At 29.6% G+C, this 24069-nt stretch overlaps 1 protein-coding gene across 9 annotated transcripts in view; it reads right to left on the reverse strand.

The window, feature by feature from the left end:
* The window catches only part of LOC129911890 (broad-complex core protein), a 102743-nt gene that overhangs the window by 35994 nt on the left and 42680 nt on the right, over positions 1-24069 (reverse strand). For 8 of the 9 annotated variants that reach the window (XR_008771708.1, XM_055989891.1, XM_055989888.1 and 5 more), the window contains exon 2: positions 3079-3293. Coding sequence is in view for 8 of the 9 variants with exons in the window: in XM_055989891.1 (XP_055845866.1) it covers positions 3079-3264 (186 nt within the window). In the remaining variant the exon portion in view is untranslated. Of the gene's footprint in view, positions 1-3078; positions 3294-5703; positions 5782-24069 lie in introns of those variants that run through there. The other variant, XM_055989886.1, reaches the window with a different exon arrangement.

A 24069-nucleotide genomic window follows, 5' to 3' on the forward strand; every position in this document is an offset into this window, starting at 1 on the left:
GAGGTCCAAACTTAACAAAATTCAACCGAAATGAGCAATTTAGCCTAAACGTGGTAACTAGGATATTTTTAAACACTCTTTGACTTCGTTATTTTTTTGTACTCAACCGTAAGTTGTTCATTCGTGTTCACTTCAACTGGGGTGACTTTGAAAATAGTCACTTAATTTAATTTAGCCCAAACGTGGTGACTAGCAAACTCATTATTTGCAATTAGGGGTTAATTGTGTTCAAAACCTTACAAAATTGAAACTATGAATTAAAATTATAATAAGGATTTTAGCCCAAATATGGTGGCTTGAAAAATCAAAATTGTGTCTCCAGTTTTGGAGTCATTATTTTTTGTTGTATTAGCTTTTGATCTCCTGAATTCAACTTGATTCAACCGAATTGCGCAATTTAGCTCAAATGTGGTGTTTGAGAAAAAATTGAAAATTTTAACTATTGAAACTTATAATTTAGTATGATTTAACTGAAATAAGCAATTTAACCCAAGTAAGCTATTTAGCCTAAATGTGGTGACTAAATTGTGTCTTTATTTCTGAAGTTCATTTTGACGTAACTGTGGTGACACATTTCTAATTAAAATTTCATATTCAATATGACTCAACTAAAATGGACAATTTAGCCCAATTGTGGTGACTAAGTGTATCCATTTCTGAATTTGATTTTGACATTTCTAACTTTGATATGACTTGAATTTTTTAACTTTCACTTTTTAAAATTACAATTTTGCAAGTGGGCCCTCCTCTCATAAATTAAATTTCAGGTTTGATTTAATCCAATTTGTTGGTTGTTACTTTAAGTTCGAATTATGCTTTTATATAAACCACTTTATAACCCCAGTGTAACATCGTGCTTTTAGTTATTAGGGAAAATTAATGCTATAAATTTTCCTTATTTTTTTTATTCTTTTTCAAACAAATTTAATTCATTTTCTGGCCTAAATTAATGTGGCTGATGTAAAACACACAAACAAGCTTAAATGGTTTAAACTGGCTGTGGGAACAGATGTACCAATTCCAATTATACACATTTTTTTTTATTATTTATTTCTTTTTGCAGTTTTAATTTTGAATAAAAAAAAAAACAAAAAACAGAAGATATAAAAAAAACAAACGCATCCCAGATGTAAGAAGTATTAAGACTTGGAATCTAGGTCAAGCAAACGTCACTTACACTCAACAAAAAAATATTAAAAAAAAAAAAAAAAATAAAAAGTGGCCAACATACTTATACACTCAAACAATATACTATTCTCAGATCATTAATATTATAAATTCTTTTCGTTCAGGGTAAGTGAGTTTTTATTTTATTTTTTTTCTGTTTCTTTCGAGGGATTTTTTTTTTTATTTTTATTTGCTTCTTCAAGTTTATATTTTAGGGCCGATTTCGTTACGCTTTTGGGGAACTTATATAAAAAGTCACAATCAACCATCAAAGCAAGGTGCACATGCGTGTGAATCGTGTAACCCTTTATTTTTATAGTGTATCTGTATCTGGTTTCCTTATACCTAACCTGTCTGTGCCTAATAAAAATGATCTCTTTATTGATGTCCTCGAAACTGAGCCGGCTGAGCATTTCACAGTAGTTTTTTGTTTTTGCTCTTTTTTGGTATGGGAAAAAATATACTGCAGTTTAGTTTTAGTATAAAGGATTTAATATATTTTAACCTACACTCTCTGCGTATATGCTATTATACCGGTTGGTGCTGGTAAAGAATATATAGGAACGTGGACGAGTATTATAGAAGGAAGTAGTCACGCAAGCCTTTTTATAAATATAAAACAAACAAAAAAATAACTAAAAAAGATAAATGATATCTGCAGAGGAAAAGTGATTGTATTTCCGTTTGGAGGAAGTATGACAAGCAGTCTAACTTAATTTTTGTTTCGTATTTTGTTACAGTCACATGCCTCAAACACGATTCTTAAGAGGGTAATAAGGACAGTTTGACCTACATTATGTTTCTCGAGATTTATAATGACGTTTACAAATGCCCTTAATGATAGTAATGTATTTATTGAAGGGTTTAAATACTGATTGGCAGCTTTAATTTTCCATTTTTTCTGACTGGTATAAAGCAAAATTTGTTTGCTGCCAGCTCCACAAAAACTTAAAATGTATGTATCTGTTTTAGATTAAATACATGAAATTATTTTAAAAGATTAGGCACTTCGATGCGATACTTTTAGATACAAATTTTGTTTAATGGTAGAAAGTTGGTATTATGTAGACAAAGAAAGTATTTTTCGGATCAGAATAGAAATGCGAAGACATTTAAAACATCATTTTTAAACTTATATATTAAAAGACTCCATACAGCTTTGATTGGTATAAATTGGTATACAATTATAAAATATACTTCACGAGGCAATGTTTGTTTCTTTGAATGGTATAAAATTATCATTTTTTTCATGGAATTGAATAAATTTTCATACCATCTGCATGGTATAAATAGTTTAATTATTTATTGATAAAACAGAGTAATGCAATGCTAAGACAAAAGTCTACTGAATGGTATCAACAATCATAACATTCTATTGTCAAACTTTGATTAGCATAACCTCTGAATTGTATTCGTTTTTTAATTGGTATAAACTAATTTCTTACAATTCCTTAATCAAATATTGCTTCAATCTCTCAATGGTATAAATTGATCAAAATTTATTATTTGGAATAACAAAAGAAATTATATAAAAGCTTAGCATATAAGTGCTGGGAATGTTATAAACTTAGCACTTATTTTTATCTTTCTTTCGAAACAAATGATGAGCCTAAGCGCTGCTTTTCATACTTTCGTTAAGATATCCCTTAAATGGTATAAATATTGGTCTAAAATTCAGTTTCTTGCTTCAATAAAACATTTTACTGTATAATTTGATGGAATTGACTTAATCGATCCCTTTTCTATGATTATCTTATTGGTATAAACAAGTCTAATCATTACTTTTTATCCAAGAGACAAGTTATTTTTAAAAATAATGCGACAGAAAAATGAATAAGTCTTAGAGGACTTTGACTGTATTTAAAGTTTGCAACTTTCTATTTAAATAAAAACAAAAAAATTTAAACTTACTTTTAGCAATTCACGAAAATATGGACTGCATGCTGATAGGACCACCCGATGAGCCTTAATGCTGCGCCCATCGCATGCTAATGTCACATCGACGAAATCTTCATCGTCGCGAAGATTTTCAAATGCCGATGTGATACTACTTTGGTAATTATTCCATCGCAGACAAAAATGTTGTGTATCGTCCATGATGATTTTTGTGGTTATGTGAGTTTATCCTGAAAATAAAAAAAAAATATAAACACAAATTAGAATTAATTTTTGTAAGAAGATAATTTTAATTAAATTACAAAATCTTTGAGGGAGAGAAAAAAAAAAATACTAACTGCAGCCAAAAACTAAACTTTTTTAATAATGATTATGCAAAATTATCTAAATACATTGTATATATCTAATCGTTATCAAATTTTTATTAGTGTAGGTACTTATTTATTTTTTTTTTTCTAATTTCGCACAGAAAAAAAAATATAAAACAAACTTTTCTATTCTAATCTTAATTTTTTTTTATTAGCAATGCAAAAAATGTGCAAAAACTAAAATGTGTTATCTAAGACATTATGGCATAATATTATTTTTATACGTCAGCAACAACAAACTGCTGCTTTCACTTTCCGATAAAAATTCTATGAGTATATTAGTTGAATGTTTTTTTTTTTTTTTTTTTGGTTTTTTTGGGGAGAACTTTAATTACTGTCTGTAGATACAGTTTTCAAAGTCATATGAGTATATGCACACGCAGTTTTTTTTTGAGAACTATTTATTTTGGTAGATTTTGAAAAAATTGTTGTTGTTTGTATTATTTTGTTTAAACAAGAGGAAAAGGAAACTAGTATTTAATTACTAAGCAAAATAAAAAAAAAAAATACCAAATTTTAAATGAGTCATTTTATAGTGGGATTTTATAACAAGACAAGTCATGTTTAGTTTCAAAGAAATAGATTGTTATCGGTTTGCTATTTTTAAAATTATATACATATTTAAAAATAAACAAGAAAATGATTATTCGATGACTTTTTGATAGGAAGACTACTTACTTGTTATAATTTGTCTATGCAAATAAAATATATTTTCATATTTCTCATGAAGTAAGATTTTTTTAATGAAATAAAATAAAGAACGTAAAGTTTGGGATTTTGTATCTTTTGAGACAAACTTTACAGTTTTTTTTTTCAATTCTTGTAAAAAATTTAACTAAGAAGCTAATTTCTGTCGTAATGTTTTTATTCAATTTTTATCTCGAAGTTACCCCGAAAAGAAAGCAATTCAAGTAGTTTTTGTCGACTCATTTAAGAATTAGAATTTGGAAAAATCGAATAGAACTGATCGAAGAAAAAAAAAAAATTAATTACCAAGATAAGTTGAGGAAAAAACTCTAATAAATAGCAGATGCAATATATAAATGAAAAACCCTGGTTAATACTGAGTAAGTGAAAAAGTTTTTTTTATTTGAAATATGTAATTTTGAGTATATAGAGACAAGAGGAAGACTATTTTGGAATATCCTCTGTGATGTTACATTGTTTCCACATTAAAATTGTCCCTGATAATGAAAATAAAGCTATTTCTAAAAGGTCACTGGGGTGTATACGTACTTTTTTTTTTAAATAATTTTATTAAATTTATATCTGTTTATACATTTGTATGTAAATTTTATTTCAGTATCATTCAATTTTCCTAGGAAATATCATTCATTAAAACAACAAAAACAAATCTACTTATCGATTGTTGGTTATCGACAAACTATTACTATACAATTTTTTTTTTTGCAGTAAGTCAAAAGACCCATTAAAAAACTCTAAGGCAGAAATGCAACTTTCGTTTGTGGGTCCAATTTCGTTCCATTTAAGTAGGTTTTCTGAATATCTGAAGTAGTATTTCATTTTAAATACTGCACAGTAATTTTTTTACAGCAACTTGGACGACTTTAAATAATTTTAATTACTTAACTTAGTTAAAAACTTAGTACACAAATTATAGAAGAACTGTTAAAACACAGGACATTTGAACTTTTGGAAACCCAATATTAATTGAAATTTAACTTAATATAAGCTAATAAAAAAAAAAAAACAATAAAAAAAACTAAATCTGTATTTTTGAAACAAGTATTATTTTTTTTTGAAAATCAATGTTTTATTTTTAACTTGGATTTGAGTTATTGATTTATAACCAGGAGGTATTGAGTGTTTTGCTAAATACCTTACTTAACACAGTGTTTTAAATGGGTTATTTCAAAAACCAATTTACGAACTAAAAAAAAGTTGGATTCTGTTTCTTAGAAGTTAAAAACTCAACTTTTTACAAGAAATCAGAACAGAAAAAACTTTTTTATAATTTAAAATCGTGATAATTTCTTTCTTTTTTTGAAAAACAAAACAGATGAACCCATTTTCAAAATTTTAGATTTTTCATGTAATTTTTTTTTAAATTTTATAAAATCATTCATTACAAAATAGAACCAAGTTTTCTTATACCAAAGTTCCTTAAAGCAAGAAAATACACTTGGTAAATATGTTTATAAAGAATTCTTAAAACTCAAAAATCCTTAGTTAAATAATACCACTCATTTGTCTTTTTTTATAGAATTGGAAATGTCTTAAGTTTTAAACATTTATCTTAAAAGAAGCTTACCTAATTTGCTGCTTTGCATATTTCTCCAAATAAATTTAAATATATTTTTTTTTTTTTTTTTTTTTTTAATTATTTTGGTTTAACTACACATAAAGTACATAATGTACATTTAGACACTCGAGATAAAATCTCAATATGAACTAAGAAAAAAAAAATTCAGATTTGTATATATTTTGTTTGGTATAGACACTTAAAATTCCACTAAAAGATTTTATATCTCAATATCCACTAATGCTTTTTTTTGAGATTTTTTTTTTAATTAATTTGGAAAAAAAATCACTAAATATCACTAAATTTTCTCCAGAAAAATGTATCACAAATTATCAAAATTTATTGAGATCAAAATTAACTAATTTATGAATCCTTTTTTAATTAAATCATTTGAATGAGAAACCGAAATAAATTTTAACTTATATTATTAGAAGAGATAGAAAAAAAAGTAGAATGTTTAACGACCGCGCTCTTCGCGTAGTAGCTTCTAAAGTAAAAAGCGCATTAATAGCACTGCCAAAAAACTAGCCGAAATAACACTCCTATACCGGCAAATCCAAGCGGTATTTCTGTGAATACATTTCATTTTTTTTTTTCTCATTATGATGATGTTTTTTTTTTTTTGGTTAGTGTTTTTTTTTTCTTCTTATATTTTTTTTTATTGATATTGGAATCGCGTTTTTTATTTTGTAGTGCCACCACCCGGTGGCGGCAGCGGGCATTTAGCACCGCACACACTATGCAATTTCCCCTAAAAAAATAACACATCCGAAACACAAAGACATAGAAATAATAACAAATTCTAGTCTAGTGGTTTGAATTTTTTGGTGATGGTGTGTGGAATTGAAGCGAACCAAAAAAAAAAAAAATCCAAACAAACAAAAAAAAAAGGCATGCATGCTGCTTGCTGACTAAGAGAAACCCCCTTAGAAAAAAAAAATTATATCACAAATAATAATCACAAATTATATCTTCTCCACACGTTTGACAAAAGAACGCTTTTTGGTTATGACAGCTGGGTGGTGCTTTTTTTATTTTTAATGAGAGAAACCTGCACAGTATAGTTCCTATCTTTAGTTTTTAGATTTGAGCTTTCATAAAAAAAAAACTAATATAAAGGAGGAAGTCTGATTATATAGAACAAAGGATTTCATTTGCATGATAAGCCTTGATAAAAATCAAATAGAACCTTAAGAAAGACTCCAAAGAAGACAATTCATAGACAAAATGAAATTGCAAAAAAAAAAACCTCTTATAACCTTGAAAGTTCAAATTCAATGAAGAAAAGATCACACGACGAAGCATGCATGAGTATAGACTAAGTCCAAAAATAAGTGCGATAAAGTCATAGTTTTTTTATGCCCCGCCATGCAGTCGTTTATATTTCTTTTATTATTATTATTTTTTTTTTCCAACACTATGTTGAATTTTTTATTTATTTATGAGAGTGTATATGTTTTTTTTTTAAACTGCAAAAAAAATTGAAAGAATTTGAAAAAAAAATTGTATAGCAATAGTTTGTCGATAACCAACAATCATTATGAGGTAGATTTTATATTTCTTTCTATTTTTATATGCAAAAGAATTAAAGAAAACAAAGAATTAGAACATTTTTTAGCTGACCTTGCTAAATTCATAAGAGTCAAAATCTAGTGCAAATGATACAATGCCCTTTTATTAAAGACAAAAAAAAAAAGATAAATTGCAATAAATTGTGAATTTCCAATTTTATGTTAATTTTATATATTTGTTTCTATTTATTCAGCGATTTTTTGTCTAAATCGCTGAGTAGAATTCTTTTTGTTGTTTGAAACAAAAAAAAAAAATATTTCTCGGGTTTGTTGATCGAGCGATGATTATTTGCAAAAGGTTTCTATTTTCAAGGCCAGTGCATTTTTTTATACATTTAATTGAATGATATTTTCTAGGAAAATTGAATTATAAATAAATTTCTACAAAAAAATTTTTTTTCAAGAGATAATCCAGTCAAATAAGGGTTTAACCTCGGAATGAATGTTAGTAGAAATTTTTTTTGCTCAATATCTTCCTTTTGCCATTCTATAACATATCTCAAAAGTCTAGAAAAATCTCATGTCCGCTTGTCGCGATTTCAAGGTCAAATCGCGAAATGCAGATTTTCAAAATTAGCAAAAATAGGCTATGGTATTATATACACATATGATACATGATTTCAAGCTATTTTTTAATGCTGATTCCAAAAAATCAAAAATCAAGACAATCTGACGTCTCTGGAAAAAGTTATACCTGTTTTTCATCTGTCAACTCATATTATTATAACAGTTGCAAACTTACTGCCGACAAACCCTTAAAATTTATGGTAGATGAACCAAATTTAGCATGAAGATTTTAGAATCCATCATTATTAAAAATCAAAACAATCCATTACAAAAAATATATATACCTACGAAATAATGGTATTTTTTTATGGAGCGGCAAATTTTAGGATATGCACTAAAGAAGATTCTTGTTCATCTAAGGAATAAGTGCTAATAGGCTAATTTTTTCATTTTAATCTTTGTTTGGATATTCTTTAACTTCCCTCAAAAATCTAAAAAAATCTCATGTCCGCAAGTCCTAATTTTCTTGGTTTGAAAATAAGGTGCATATTTTAAAAAATTAATAAGAAAAGTTTAAATTTGTATATGTATACCAACATAAGCGACATGATTTAAAGGTATTTTTTAACACTTATTCCAACAAAACTCACAAACAAGTCAACCTGACCATCCCTGAAAAGTAATGCACCTTATTCATGTTGATCTGACACAAATATCTGAAGTGAAGTTTTTCGATCTTTTAAAATCTGCACCTTATTTTCAAACCAAGAAAATTAGGACTTGCGGACATGAGATTTTTTTAGATTTTTGAGGGTAGTTAAAGAATATCCAAACAAAGATTAAAATGAAAAAAATAGCCTATTAGCACTTATTCCTAAGATGAACAAGAATCTTCTTTAGTGCATATCCTAAAATTTGCCGCTCCATAAAAAAATACCATTATTTCGTAGGTATATATATTTTTTGTAATGGATTGTTTTGATTTTTAATAATGATGGATTCTAAAATCTTCATGCAAAATTTGGTTCATCTACCATAACTTTTAAGGGTTTGTCGGCAGTAAGTTTGCAACTGTTATAATAATATGAGTTGACAGATGAAAAACAGGTATAACTTTTTCCAGAGACGTCAGATTGTCTTGATTTTTGATTTTTTGGAATCAGCATTAAAAAATAGCTTGAAATCATGTATCATATGTGTATATAATACCATAGCCTATTTTTGCTAATTTTGAAAATCTGCATTTCGCGATTTGACCTTGAAATCGCGACAAGCGGACATGAGATTTTTCTAGACTTTTGAGATATGTTATAGAATGGCAAAAGGAAGATATTGAGCAAAAAAAATTTCTACTAACATTCATTCCGAGATTTACCCCTTTTTTCTCCTTATTTTACTGTATTAAGATATCAATTTAAATAAAATTATTTAAAAAAAAAAGTACGTATACACCCTAGTGACCTTTTAGAAATAGCTTTATTTTCATTACCAAGGACAATTTTAATGTGAAAACAACGTGATATCACAGAGGATAATCTAAAATAGTCTTCATAATTGTCTCTATAGATTTCTCAAAAATATTTCATACAAAAAAAATGTCAAACCTTTTTGTTTGTCTTTATTTTTGTTTGTGGTTTTTATTTTAACAAATTCACATGGTGGGTAAAACCTTGTCTATAATTCTATATATGGAGAACATCTATATAATCGAACTAGTGTTTATTTGAAAAAGAGATTGTTAGTTGTTGTTATCCCCCAATGTGTTTATTTAAAATTAAGTTTAGTTTAAACAAACCAAATTCCGGAAAGTCTAAGAAATGTGTCAATGTAAGAAGTTTAAAGTTCTCTTGCGATTGAAATAAATAAAACAAAAAAAAGTATTACATTTTTCCATAATAACACACATACATACAATATGTCAATATTTGTTAACCTAGTCAAATTGACGTATAAGATAGAACAAAAACTATAGAAAGTTGAAAATGACGTCAATCGAAATAAAAAAAAAATGTCAAATTGCAAAAATAATTTCATATTTCTTACTTGTGTTTTTTTTTATTTATTTTGCAATTTTACAAAGTATTTGAAGTGTGTGGTCAATCATAAAAAAATGCGTTACGAAATTCAACTGTTATATGGAATTATAGAAAATGTTTGATACGCAGCATTATTCGATTTTTTTTTGCCAAAAAATTATTTTTTTTTTTTTTGGGCTAAGTCAAACGAAACATTGGGTGCTTATAGCAAAGTTCATTGTTTTGTGAAAACATTTGAAATTTTTAAAAGAAAATGGTGAATGCAATACATCTTTGCATCACAAAATAAATCAGATGCAAAAACTGATGCTTTGAAGGTAAGGCAGTGTTGCGAGTCTTACAAAAAAGCTTTGTTTGGAACACGGCAAAAAAATTTTTCAATTTGGTTTATATGTGAATCTAACTAATTTCCGTAACGTTGGTAATAGTATGCTGTAGTTAAATTATTTTCCGTCGGGAAAAATAAGGTAAAGCAGTTCTGTTGCAAAATAGAACAAAAAACAAAAAAAAAAAAAAAAAAAAAACCTTTCAATATGATTTACCTTTTGAATTAACAAGAAAAGATGTTTGGGAAAAAAGCTGCACCGGAATTTGAATTTGAAGGATTTTTTATTAAGGCATTTTAAGAGCCACACAATTCTACTTATTCTAACCAAGTAGCAGAGAGATTACTCATCGCAAAAAAATTGGTAGGGCAGTTTGCCCTTATTTGAAGCTCATTTGATTACTTAATTCATTTACAAAGAATAAGGGTCAGTTTGCACAGTTGAATAAGTTAGACTTAAAGCCTGCTTCAGAGCTAGTGAATAAAGTGAAATTGAAGTCTTATCTTGAGGGCGTGTTAAATCTCTGCTCAACCAACTTGAGAAGCTTAGCTGGGTGAAGAAGCTTATTAGTTAGTAACTAAAATATAAGTGGCCTGATTTGAAACTTCCTGTTTAAAAATGTGCACTGCCTTACCGTCACTCAACGTGTTAACTGTTGATTGTGAAACATAGAGCAAGTCGAAGAGAAAAAACATACTTCTTCAAAGGCTAGTTTCGCTAAAAAGGCTAGTACCGTGTGCTATTGGTAAGATCGAAAGTAGGTAAAATCAGCAAAATGGAAGAAAATTTTTTAAGAACAGGGAAAGTTCAATACTTAAAATGCTATATAATTTTGTTTTTCACCCTAAAAGAATTCACTGGATTAAATGAACGGTGAAGTCTTTTATGAATTCATTTTCATTATTAAATGTGATCTAATAAGAGCCTTGATGACAAAAAAGAGGGGAGGGGTCTGAATTTAGTACCACACAAACATTTTTGTTTATCTTGCAAACAGTAGAAATTTATTTGTTTGCACATACGTCTGCACGTGTGTGGGCTTCTGACATTAGAGCAGAGCTTGTGCAAGAAAGTTTTTAAGGCGGATCTTTAAATCTTTAATAGAAAATTTGATTTCTTCAACAGGATAATGTTTATTTTTTTCCTATTCTTTTATCCAAAAAAATATTTGTAAATACAAAAAAAAAATGCTTTGACAAATAAAAATAAATTTTCTGATCAATAAACAAATAATAACGATGCAGTGTGATAACATTTTAAACAAAAAAATAAAGAAATTAAGTTAAAATGCATAGAAACAGAATCTAATTTAAGACCTAAAAATAAATAATAATTGAGATATCTATAACTACGATTACCCATACTTTTTTTTTCGTTGCCAACTAAGTGTTTATTATTTTATGTATTTGTTTTGGTATGACATTGTGGAAGAATTTTTTTATTCATTTAATGATTTGATAATAGTTAATAAATATCAATTATGCATTTCACATATAGAAATTCTGAAACTAAATAAATTTTTCTTACACAAACAAATTTTAGATTTTTTCACAAATAAAAACGATAGTCCTTTTTTGTTACAGTTTGCATTTTATAACTTTATTTACTTTATAATTTACACCAAACTTAGTCTATATATATTTTTTACTCAGCACAAAAATCAAAAAACAAAAAACTCTATGAATGCGCTAAACAATAATGACAAACACTCACTCTCTTTATTCAAATCTATTGAATCAAATTTGACAAAAAGATACAAGAATACCTACCTAAAAAAAAAAACAAAACAACTCTTTAAGCAAATATTTACCTGCCTTAAAGTAACAACAACAAAAAATTAACAGATTCCATCTAAGGAATTGCCATAAACAAAAATCTTCTAAAAAACAAAAATTTAATATCTCTTCACGTACATCGCGTACACCCACTTAAGAGGCGAAATGTATCTTTTTTTTTAAACTTTTTTTTATTATAGTGCAAGGTTGTCTTTTTTCTCCGCCCCTTTATAGTTGTATGCTATTTTCTATTTTTTTCTAAAACAGTCGTTCTTAATTTTTTTTTAAATTTTTTTTTTCTACACGCGCTTAATAGTTCCTGAGCAATCATATCTTAAAGTTTATTGTTGAGAGATTAATAACGTTATATATACCACGTCTAAGAATTTTTTTATTCAACTTGCGAGAATAGAGTGCAAAATTGCAAAGCAAAGAAAGAGAGAGAGAGAGAGAGGAGAGAGAAGCATGATCTTTTAATCAACTATTTTTGGCAAACTGTCAAATTTTATTTGCACTGCAAACACACGTGCCTTCCTCAAATTTTTGTTTGATTGTCCAAATTATTTATTTGTTTGCTTTTTTTTTTTGTGTTTGTTTTTTTTTTTTTAGTTTGGGGAAATTTTTGAATTTTTTTTACACCTGAACAAATTATCTAGCGGCTTTATTTGTTTTAAACTGTTGTTTAACTTGGTTTTTTGTTCTTCAAAGAGGTAAATAAATGAGTTTTAAGTCCAAGGTATAGATATTTTTAAAACACAGAATTAGAACGCAATTCAATGAACAAATTAAAATAAAACAAAATTGACCAAAAAGTGACCCGATATTGAAAAATGAGAACTTAGGTGTTCATAAAAAGCTTAACTTAACTTTCCAAAATTGGATACAAACTCCTAGGGCCATTTACACACTTGAGTAAGTGCTCATAAATAGGCTGATATTGAAAAATGAGACCTGCCTTACCGACCCTAAAGCTTAACTTAACTTTTCAAAATTGGATACAAAAGTGTCACTCATTCCTAGGACCATTCGCACAGTTCAGTAAGTGGCACTAAAGTGGCTCATATTGAAAAAAAAAAAAAATGGAACTGCCTTACCGACCGTAAACATAAATATTCATAGAAAGCTTTATTTAACTTTCCAAAATTGGTAACAAAAGTGTTACTAACTCTTATGGATATTTGCCCAATTATTTAAGTGGCACTAAAGTGGCTCCTATTGAAAAAAAATGGAACTGCCTTACCGACCGTAAACTTAAGTGTTCATAGAAAGCTTTACTTTACTTTCCAAAAATGGTTACAAAAATTTCAGGACTGTATCACAAAAGTTGCCGATATTAACAAATGCGAACTTCCTTATCGACCCTGCAGTTATGTAGTGCTTACTGTAAAACCAGGCCTTAAAGTAATACAAAATTTAAAAAAGGAAACAACACCTAACTTGTTGAATTAAATATGTCAAACATCTTAAATTCTCAAGCTTAACGGTTATACACACCTACCCAAAACAACAATCAAATAAACTGCCAAAACTGCTCCTTAGGTTATACTTAAAATTAACGTCTAACTAACCAATAAAACTGTCTGTTGTTCTTGTTTATCTGTGTCATTTTTTTTTCTTCGACCGACCTTGAGTCTCTTTTTTGCCCTTAAAAAATAAATAAATATCCTTGAACCGATGTAAAAAAGAGAAAGTAAAGAAAAAAAAAAAACTGTTAACCCTTTCACACCACCCGTCCAGGTCAACTGTTCAAATTAGCATATAAATTTTCCTTCTTTCTTTCTTCTTTTTGATAATAATACGAAGAGACGGACATAATAATATTATACACACGCACTCAAGTTGAAATTTAACAAAAACTACCCCACTTGGGGACACTTGTCACACAAGAAAACCCACCCAAGAGAAAATATATACCAATTGTCAGAGAAGGAGAGGCGAGGACTCTTGGTGAGTATGAATGTGAGTATGGTATGAGGGGGGTGTCCCATCAGAGAAGAAAATTCAACCAAGGTCAGGAAAGCCCTGCAACCTGTTGTTTGTCAGACGAAACTTATGTATACCATATGTATGTGGGGGTGAGATGATGACGAAGGAGTATGTCGGTAAAATGGTTTGGGAGAGAGGGTGACATTTATATATATATTATTTGTGGGAGTGTCAGGCCAGTACATTCGCCTTAGATTTGACACGACCCCCGTGTGCACAGTCGTCGTCGTCTATAACATGAAAAAAAAAGCACACATGAAATCCATCCAACAGCACTTGGTCTACCCCTCCCCCCTCGCAAACACCACCTCCACATCGCCAACACACCGGTAGGATACCAAAGTGAAAGTGAAAGTTCCATGAGAACGAGAAACCAAACAAAAGCAAACGAACGGAACGCTATCGCTTTCACTATTTGAAGTCTCCTACTGTGTGTTGTACACCAAACGAACCAATGCAATGTGTCGGTACGGTAGAGGGGGGTATGGAGGAGCATTCCACAGTTGTAGAAAAGAAACAAAGCTTATAAAACTACTAGGAGAGGCGCCCTCTGTACACTTTACTCATTCTACTACACACCACCAACGCCGACGTGAAGGCTTCATGTGTGCAAAATGTACATGTCCTTCATGAGGAGCCCAGCATCACCAGGAGTATAGTAGTGTCCTCCCTCATCCTCATCTTTAGTAGGTGCCGATGCCGATTCCACAGTTGCCAGTTGCATGGTGTTGTATTCAGAGGCAAACACACAACACACATACCTACCATACCTAAACGTGTGTGTCCTGGTTTTCTGTTAAATATTCAACCCCCCGTCATGATGCCAGCACAGAGAGAGAGGTGCCTTTTTGTGGAATGAATACCGAAAATGTTAAAAAGGATAAGTGGAGATAAGTTTTATTCACATGCAACAGAGTGCAGTGTGCATAATATTTTTCTAGGAGCATAAAAACGATTTGAAGGATGCTTTTTTTGTGTTCTTGTTGTTTTTTTTTTTTTTTTGTTGATCTTGTTGTTATACTACTACTCTCGCCCATCGCATTTCTTTCTTTTTCTTGTTTTGCATTTCGTTGGTGGAAGAAAAAAAAAACTACTATACCGGCATTTTTATATGGAAAGTGTATATTTTTTTTAAGGGGCACACAAAATGAAAAAAAAAAACAAAATTTTTACAGAAAAGGCATCGCTCATTCGTGGTGAAAATGTTGACGATGACGACGAGAGTTATAAAAAGGATTCATAGAAAAAAAAAGAAGGATGGGGTAGAGAATTTGTTGCAGCAGGCAACCTTGATGTGGACACAAAAAGTATACAACACCACCTCATGGTCGCTTTGTCAGAGAGTTGTGATGTAGTTGCATCATAGTAAAAGAGGAAAAACTCGTTCAGAATGTTGTTTTTTTGTGTCCTTTTTTGAAATTTTTGTCAAAATGAACAAAAAAGAACATCATCAACAACAAAAAAAAACATAGAAAAGCAAAAGGTAAAAAGTAGAAGTTACGAACTTTGACGGGACAACACAAAAACTTATGAGAACAATTTTTTGATAGACACGCAGTGTTGAGGTTTTTTTTGCGTCGGAAGTGCTTTAAGCATTTGTTGTTTTATTTCAGTTTTTTGTTTTGTTAAGCACTACTTGTTGACCTTTTCGACAACACTCGTAGTTTAGATAGTTCTTTTTTAAGGTGGCGAGTATCTCCCTAACTTCATTGAGGGTTTTAGAACTATGAATGTTTTTGTTTAAAATAGATTGACCATAGAATGAATGCAACACCTTTAGGGCATCATGTCTGTGATCTGTGCATGATTGAACGAACCTATATCATATTGAATAGGATTTTGTATAAAAAAGGTGTTTTTTTTATTGGTTGTTTGATTGTTGTTCGATTGTTTTACATCAATCACACGAAATTAGTGCTTGAATGTAAAGCCTAAGCCCTAAGGTATTTTTGTGTAGTAAACAATGATGGTATTTAATAAAGACACCATGGACGTTTTGTTGAACATTTGTCTCTAGAATTTTTAAAAGGGGAGAAAAGTTTTACCTAAATCAAAATTTTTAAAAAATTGGAAGGTTTCCATTCAGTTCAACATTTTGACAGAAACGACTTGTTCTTTTTTGAGGTAAACTTATGTTTGATTTAAGTGATTGTGGTTGCATCTTTAATCTATAAACTTTAAAAAATATAATTAGGTTTTGGAATCCAGGGAACTCTGATTAATGTCAATCAACTGTCAAAAAAGTCAGAGTAACTTGGGTTTTTATTTTACAACGAACGCCACAGAGCTCAAGTTTCACTATATGATTTTAGTTTAAACATTTCTCTTGGCCTAGCTGACTTTAGAACCCACCGAAAAATTTTGGTACAAAAACCACCTGAAGTTTTGTGAACAAAAAAATTATATTTAATGATCGCCAAATTTTGACAGCTAATCTGGAATGTTCTGTTAGAAAAATTATCTTAAAAATTCGAAATTTATGTGACTTTAAAATCAGTAGCATCATCATTGAAGGTTAAAGTCGATAGGGCAGTTCACAGTTGATCATATCATATAGGACATTTTAAGTATCAGTAATTTGAGTGTAAAAGTGATCCTAAAACAGTTTCACCACCAATATTAATGGCACGTATTTCTTTAAAATATGTACAGCAACAATACATTACCGACCTTAAACAGAGTGTTGACTGTGAAACTGTCCAGAAAAGTCATTTGAGTGGCCGATATTGTAAAGTGTCATTTCCCATGTAAAAATGACACTACCTTATCATTCCTACACTGTACCAACTGCGAAACTGATCTAAGAATCGTCATAGATCCCGGACTAAGTGTTTAAAAATTGAAAAATTTTGAATAAAAAATTTAAAACAAAAAAGAATCATTCATAGTCTGCAAACGGAATGAATTAAATTATTCTTTATTCAAATTTTAAAGAAACCCAACCCAAGAAATAAAAAAAAATGACATGAATTTTTCGTCAAGATTTCGTCAACAAATAAATTAAAAGCTTACAAATAAAACAAAAATTAATGAAGCATAATAAAAAAATAGAAGGTAGGTGCTGCAGTAAATTTTTTTTCACTATCACTCGCTAGTCTTAAATTATTTTTTACTTTTATTTTTTTTTTAGCCTGCAAAAGAAGAATGCAAAAGAATATAATGAATCAATGGCACGTGAAGTCGCGCACTAAATCTATGCAAATGTTAGTGTTAAAATTCTAATTTTATTTCTTTTGTTATTTATTAACAAATAAACTATTTAAACATGTGTGAGTGAGATATGACTTAGTTTTCTCAAAAAAAAAAAACTTCTACTACTCTCAGACACTTATAAACTTGATATTTTTGCTGCTATTCAACACACAATCTATCTGTATCTACTCTCTCTCTTTCGCATGCATAGAATGACCTTCACCTTAACCTAGTGGCAGTGTCGGACAAACGGTCAATTACCTTTCGCGGTCTGTATTATTTTTTTTTTTTTTGTTTAGCTTCCATTTCTTGCTCACATTTATTAGACAACGTCGACGACGGAGCCAAAAACAACGAGCTACGACGGAGACGCTTACTTTTTGTTGTTGTTGTTTTTGTCATGGAACGCATACAATTGCATTAGATTAGATATTGCTGAGTATAATAGTAGGTATGTGGTTATTGGGTGAGAAGAGAAGCATTATTAGCTTCTAAAAAGCTTTATATCTACAAATACCCCCAAAATTCACAACCACATAAGCACAAAGTTAGATTTTTTTTTTGTTTTTTGTCTTTTGCTTTCCAAAGTATCTCAAAACTCAAATACTTTTTTAGACTTTGTTTTTGTTTTATATATATTATTTTCTTCGTCTCTCTGCTTCTTGATTGCGATTTCAATCTGTTTCCTATTGCTATTGTTTGTTTGTTTTTCTTTTTTTTTTCTAGTTTCAAAGGAATTTATTATTTCTTTTCGTTTTGTTAAAAAAAATCAAAAAAAAAAAACTAAAAAAAGGACTTCAGTGATTTTTCATGTTTTAAAGCTGTCTGCACTTTTAGAAAAAATGCACGATCTCTAGGAACTGGTTTTTTTTAGTGGTTTTAGTTATATCGGACGGACATCCTTTGTAAGAGAATAGAAAAAGAAACACAAAACAAATCCCCAGACAAAGCGGAATGTATCTGCGCAGACAGACAGAAAATAGTATAGAGGTTCTTATTGAGATAGATATTTTTTGTTTGTTTTTTTGGTTAGATATGCAATTTAGATTAAATATTATAAAAATGAAATGGTGAGTAGGAATAAGACAGATATATGGAGAGAAAAAGAGATAGAAGAAGTAGGTAAACAATCTCAATCAAGGTCAGAAAATGACAGAGGTGCGAGTCGCGAATAGAATGAATTTTGTTTTTTTTTTTTTAATCTATTTACAGGATTTTTTTTTGTTTGAAATAATATTTATTAAGAAAAAGGAACCTTTAACTTTTTAACTCAGCAGGTGCCATTAAAATTGATGGATTATGACAGACAGGCAGGAATTATATTCACGATTCGTGTGAACTTAAATGCAAGACACTTTAAAGGTTGCTACCTACCTATTTATCAACTTATGAGCCTTCGGGGGTTTATCATTGAGAGAAGTGAAAGGATTTTAATTTGAGAACTTAATTACTTTGAATGCAATGCTTTTGGATTAATATGTATATTAATTTACACTACATTACCAAAAATGTTCTAACGATTTCAAACAAACATGGCATTCTGTTTAAGCCTTAAGAAAGTGTCACTAAAATTGAAATCAAACATACCTACGAGTAAATTAGTCCCATTTACTTGAATCATAATTTCTCAATAATTTTGCCAGCACTAAGCCATTTCCTTTCATTATCGTATTAAATGAAAATAAATGGAAACATTCTGACAAGATCACTGGAGATGTTGTCACTTGTGTCAATGGGGTAGGGTATTAGCAGAACGTGAAATTGACAGATTCTATTCAAAATGCTACGTTGAAGTTGCAGTGGCTATGAAGATGAGAAAATTCAGGGGCAGTCAAATACGTGACATTTAATTAACTAATATTGCAAACTAAATTTCAATCTTATAAAAAACTCATTATACACAACAAGATCCAATCTTAAATAAGAGTTTTGCTTCTATAAAGCTTTACCGAAGGAAGCAATAGTTTCATTTATAAAGCGTTATAGAAGCAACATTTTTAGATAGGATGAAATGTGAGTCAACTACTTGAGTCTTTGTACAAGAATAACGTTACTTTTGTTTCTTATTTATGTATTGACATCAAACTCAATTTTGACATTTGTGCTTGAAATATTTTGAAATAAAGGTGCCGCACACTAAAAACCTATAATAGTCGGTATTGTTTCAAGAAACTTAAGGGTCTGTCGAGTGTGACACTTAAGTGGCCAATATCGGTAAATTAAGTGTCAATTCCTACGAAAAAAAATAAAACTACCTTACCGACACTCAATTAAAGAAGTGTTTGCTAGTGAAAATGGTCATAAATTACACTTTACAAATAAAGTGCATTTGCCTTACCATTCCTTACTAAAGTAGTGCGTGTAAAACTAGGTTATATACAATAAATTCGCAGAATTCTGTTGATTACGAGTGACAGTGAGTTTTGTAGAGTTTTTCTGCACATAATTCGGTATCTTTTTTTTCGTAAATTGTATAAAACTTATCTACTTATTAAAAAGCTCATCTAATTCAAAGTAGATTTATATGTATTTGGTCTACAAAAAAAAAACTCTTATCATACACAATCATAAAATTCATAGGCCTATGAGTTAAAAAAGAGCATAAAAAAAGCTTTATTTTTTTTGTACAAATTCTTCTATTTTTATTCCAACAACAACAACAACACTAGCACGCATTTCCAGATGAGAAGACCTTTTTTTCTAGTTTTCTATGCTTCAAGTAACTAGTTGCTATTTCGTTGGTGTATAGTGTTGTCGTGTAGTATATTCGCACCAGCAGACACACCATCATTCAAAGAGTCCACAAAGAAAAAAGGAACAAAAAAAAAATAGATAAATACCAAAGGAAAAACTGAAAATAGTTTGTTTTTCTCTCGTCTATTACACTATTCTCTCTAGGGAGGGAGGAAAATTTATACTCGTTTACTATTTGCTTGTAATAGTATTTGTAATAATTGTGTAAGTTTGGTTCGGGATATACTACAACGGTTTTTTACATTATTTGCCTCGATCAGTTGCAGTTTTCTAATCGAACCGTACGAACTATGGCGGAATCTGGTAATTTTTGTTGTTGTTGTGGTTGATCAAATGAATGGAAAATTTAGAGGAAAATCTGTGAGCCTGTTTTCTCTTACAAAAGTGCGATTTATGAAAGTGAATCCTCAAATTTCCAATAAAAATGGAACAAATATCCAGAAATGTTTATAAAAGTGCGTAAAAATTATTTTACAATGGAAAAAGCTTTCAAGCTTCATTAGCAGAGTTCGACAACCTATGAAAGTTCAAATTAAGCTATTCATTTTATGCGTCATTCAAAATTGCTAAGTGATCTAATACACAGATAAAAAATGAGTGCTTTCAGGGAGGGAAAAAAGAGAATACCAAAGTGAAAGTGAATTTCCCTTTACTAGATTTCTATAATTACTGCTTTGTTCTTTTTTTTTTTCAACCAAACATGAATAACTAACCTACCATACAAAAAGAATTATTCGAACAAAAATGGATTACGCGTTAAATAATTCTTTTAAAAATGGTAAGTGTAAAAATTAAGCACACTGTGAACGGATCCTTAAAATAGAAGCAGTCGTGTATTGTGGTTTTACACTTTTGTCGTTATAAAAAGGACGAATATATTTGACAGTATAGGGTGTCTGATGTCAAAAATATAATAGCCCACCCTTTTCTGTCAAAAATGTAATTTGATTTGAAAATTGACAAGTAGAAACTGAGGGCAAGTCTTTAAGGTGGAAACGCAAGTTGTTGAACGCTTGTTTTGTGTTGGTGCGTTTCGTTAAGTTCTCGTTCACTTGTAATTTCGTAAATGAGAATTACTCTATAATAAAAATTATATTAACAAAGAATCAGTAAAGGTTGCAATAGAAAAAAATACAAACTCTTTCAAATTCTTTTTTGAAGCATTTGACATTTGGTAGGTATGTGAAATGGCAAAATAAAACAAATAGCAATTTTTAATTTCTGGACGATTTTGTTACTAAACAAATCATTTTAAGTGTTTGACTGAGCTGTACAATTAATTGCTTTTATAATGGATTTATTTTTTGGGTTTATAATATTTTCCGGCGTTTGTATCAGAGTGAAAGTATACTTTTTTACAGGTGTCAAAATGACATTTATTTTTATTCACTCAGCCACTGATTACAACGAATTGCTATATTGTAAACCTTCAAAATTTACAAACTCGAGTTCACACGAGTGCGAACAAAGTTGAAGCGTTGAGAGTGGGTTTAGCCTTATTTTCTGTTGCTACATAAATGTGCACTACCTTATCATTGTTAGCTGATACTGATACATATACTTGCTCTCAGACTTTTTTTAATAAGTTTCATAGGTATAGTTCAAAAGTGATTGATTTATCTAAGTTGAGGTGTTCACAAGTGTTGAAACATTCTATTAACATTCTATTTATCGCTGATGGCTTACAACTATACCTACATAGTTTGTATTTGTAGTGCAGTAAAAATATGAACTATCTTACCGACACTCAATTAACATATGAAACTGCTCTTTATCGTTAATCTATTTGACAGTGTTGCATTACTAATTTTTTCAAAATCCTCAACACATGCACAACACCCACTTTTTTCTCTATTTATTTATCCCACATGAGTAGGATCCAGCTCGAAGGACCAATTTTATTTACTCCTTAACAGTTATCATGTCTTATTCATTAGAAAAAGTAGCATTTTTCACTGACTAATCATGTGATTCTCTCAATTGAATCATCTGTATTACCAACCTATCTAAAATAATTGCTAGATCTAAAAACAAAATAAAAAATAAAATCTTAAAATAAAAATTCCATAGCAATGCAAAGATATATCTAAATGTACCTATTTTATAAAACAAAAATAAATAAAAAATTTAACGGTTTAATATCTATATCACTATGCCAAACCCACGAAAGTAAATTATAGAAACAGCTCCCACGCGATAAAAAACAAAACAACCAAAAAATTAGAAAAAATAACAACAAATACAAGACAAGAAAAAAACATATTGTACTAAAAATCCAAAGGTTGTCTGATCTATGATAGTGTGTGTAGTAGAACGGACGACATCAAAATTATGACTTGCACACTTATTGTTGATTAAATATGTATTTTTTTTTTATTTTTTTCTTTTTCTAATTCTAAAAACGATTAAAGTTTCGCGCATGCATATCTGCAATCTATTATAAGTTTTTGCCATAGGTATATGAATACATGATAAGACCAATCAAAAAAAGTCTAGATAATTAAAACAGAAACCACTCTATGATGGAATGAACAAATTCATATTAATAGAAAATAGAGAAACCAACAAAATTAATAAAAATCATGAAATAACTTATAACTAAATCATGTGGGTAAGGTAGACTCTTGGGTTGGGTAGATAAACTTGAATCACCCTCTAAAATATATTCCCTCTATTGCTATCTTACTCTAATTCTGTTTTATTGTGAATAGAGTCTAAATGGTGATCAGTGACAGTAACAGTCTTAGCTATTTAGGTTTGTCGATTCAAGTTCAAGTTAACTTTAAAAGAGGTCAGGGCCATAAATACATGCACATATGACATATTTTTTTCGGCAGATCTCACTGTGTTAGAATTTACTTATACAAAACACAAATAGATGTTCACACACAAAATTCCCCCTTAAAAACGATCTAACACTCTCTCTAACACACAAAAATACATTTCTCTTTGAAAATAAATTGAGAGATATTTTTTGTTTGTAGTTGTAAAAGTTGATGGTTGATCGCAAAAAAAAAGCTCTTTCTCTCTCTCTTCCTATTTCTTTCGTTTGAATTTGTGTTAGAAAAACTGTTTGTATGCAGTTTTCTGTTCGTATAACACTTTGCCCCTATTGGCACAATTCACAATTATTTTGGTGTTGTGTGTATAAAAGCATGCGCGAGTGCGTTACCCTCCATGCAGCTTATAGCAGCGCAGCACCATTTTATTATTCTACGAGAGTCAGAGAGAGGCCAACATAAAAATAAAAATACTTTTGGGGCAAATAGATTTTTATATGCAACGCAACGGACGGACGCAAGTTACAAAAAAAAACTTTCACTGTGTTGGTTTTGAATTGAAATACACTTTTTTTTTGCATATTTTTGGCAATAGCATTTGAGTTGCATTTGTGGAGAATCTGACTTGCTGATTACACAGTCCACACATGCATGCAATAAGTATAAGGGGTAGGTAACGCAGGCATAATACACATTTGAAAAAAAATTTCCCCAATTCTCGTATAGTTTATTTTTGCATTTTTTTGTGTGTGCACTTTTTTTTTTGATTTTTGTATATATTTTTGGCTGTGTGCATTTGCTAAATTTGTTCTATAGCTTTTTTTTAGAATAAAGAAAAGAAATAATTTCATGTGTTTATTTGTCCCCCCCCCCTTGCATTTGGCTTGTGTTTTTTTGACAAAAGGTTAAAAAACTCTTGGGGTTTAATAACATCTTCAAGGTTAGATTAAAAAGCAAACATTGAACTAGCGCAGTGTTGACGCGACTTGTGATTGTTGTTTTTTTTTCATTTTTTATAAATTTAGATTAGATAAATGCAATTTTATTTAACTTTAACTTAATTTTTTTGCTTGTTATGTAAAATAATCACACATTTATAATCGTAATGTTAAATTTGTTTATTTTTATGAATTATTTATTTTTAGTCTAATTTACGATTGTGAATAAACATTTAAACTGGTTACCTACTTTTATATTCACAATAACGCATTTCCTTTTGATTAATGTGAATTCCACAAACTAAAGAATAGAATCGGGAACCAGAAACCATTTCTGGGACAAAATTCTAAGAAATGTATTCTCTATTGTGACTGTGTCACCCTTTTTTCTCTTTTTTGTACGATCACAATAACTTTTGTTAAATTAGTTCCTTGGAAATTCTAATTAAATAAAATGATCAAGGGAGTCGCAGTTCTACTCTAACAAGCCTATTAAATATTTCCTTTTCT

This window comes from Episyrphus balteatus, chromosome 2 (genome assembly GCF_945859705.1).
Source record: "Episyrphus balteatus chromosome 2, idEpiBalt1.1, whole genome shotgun sequence".
Lineage (NCBI taxonomy): Eukaryota > Metazoa > Arthropoda > Insecta > Diptera > Syrphidae > Episyrphus > Episyrphus balteatus.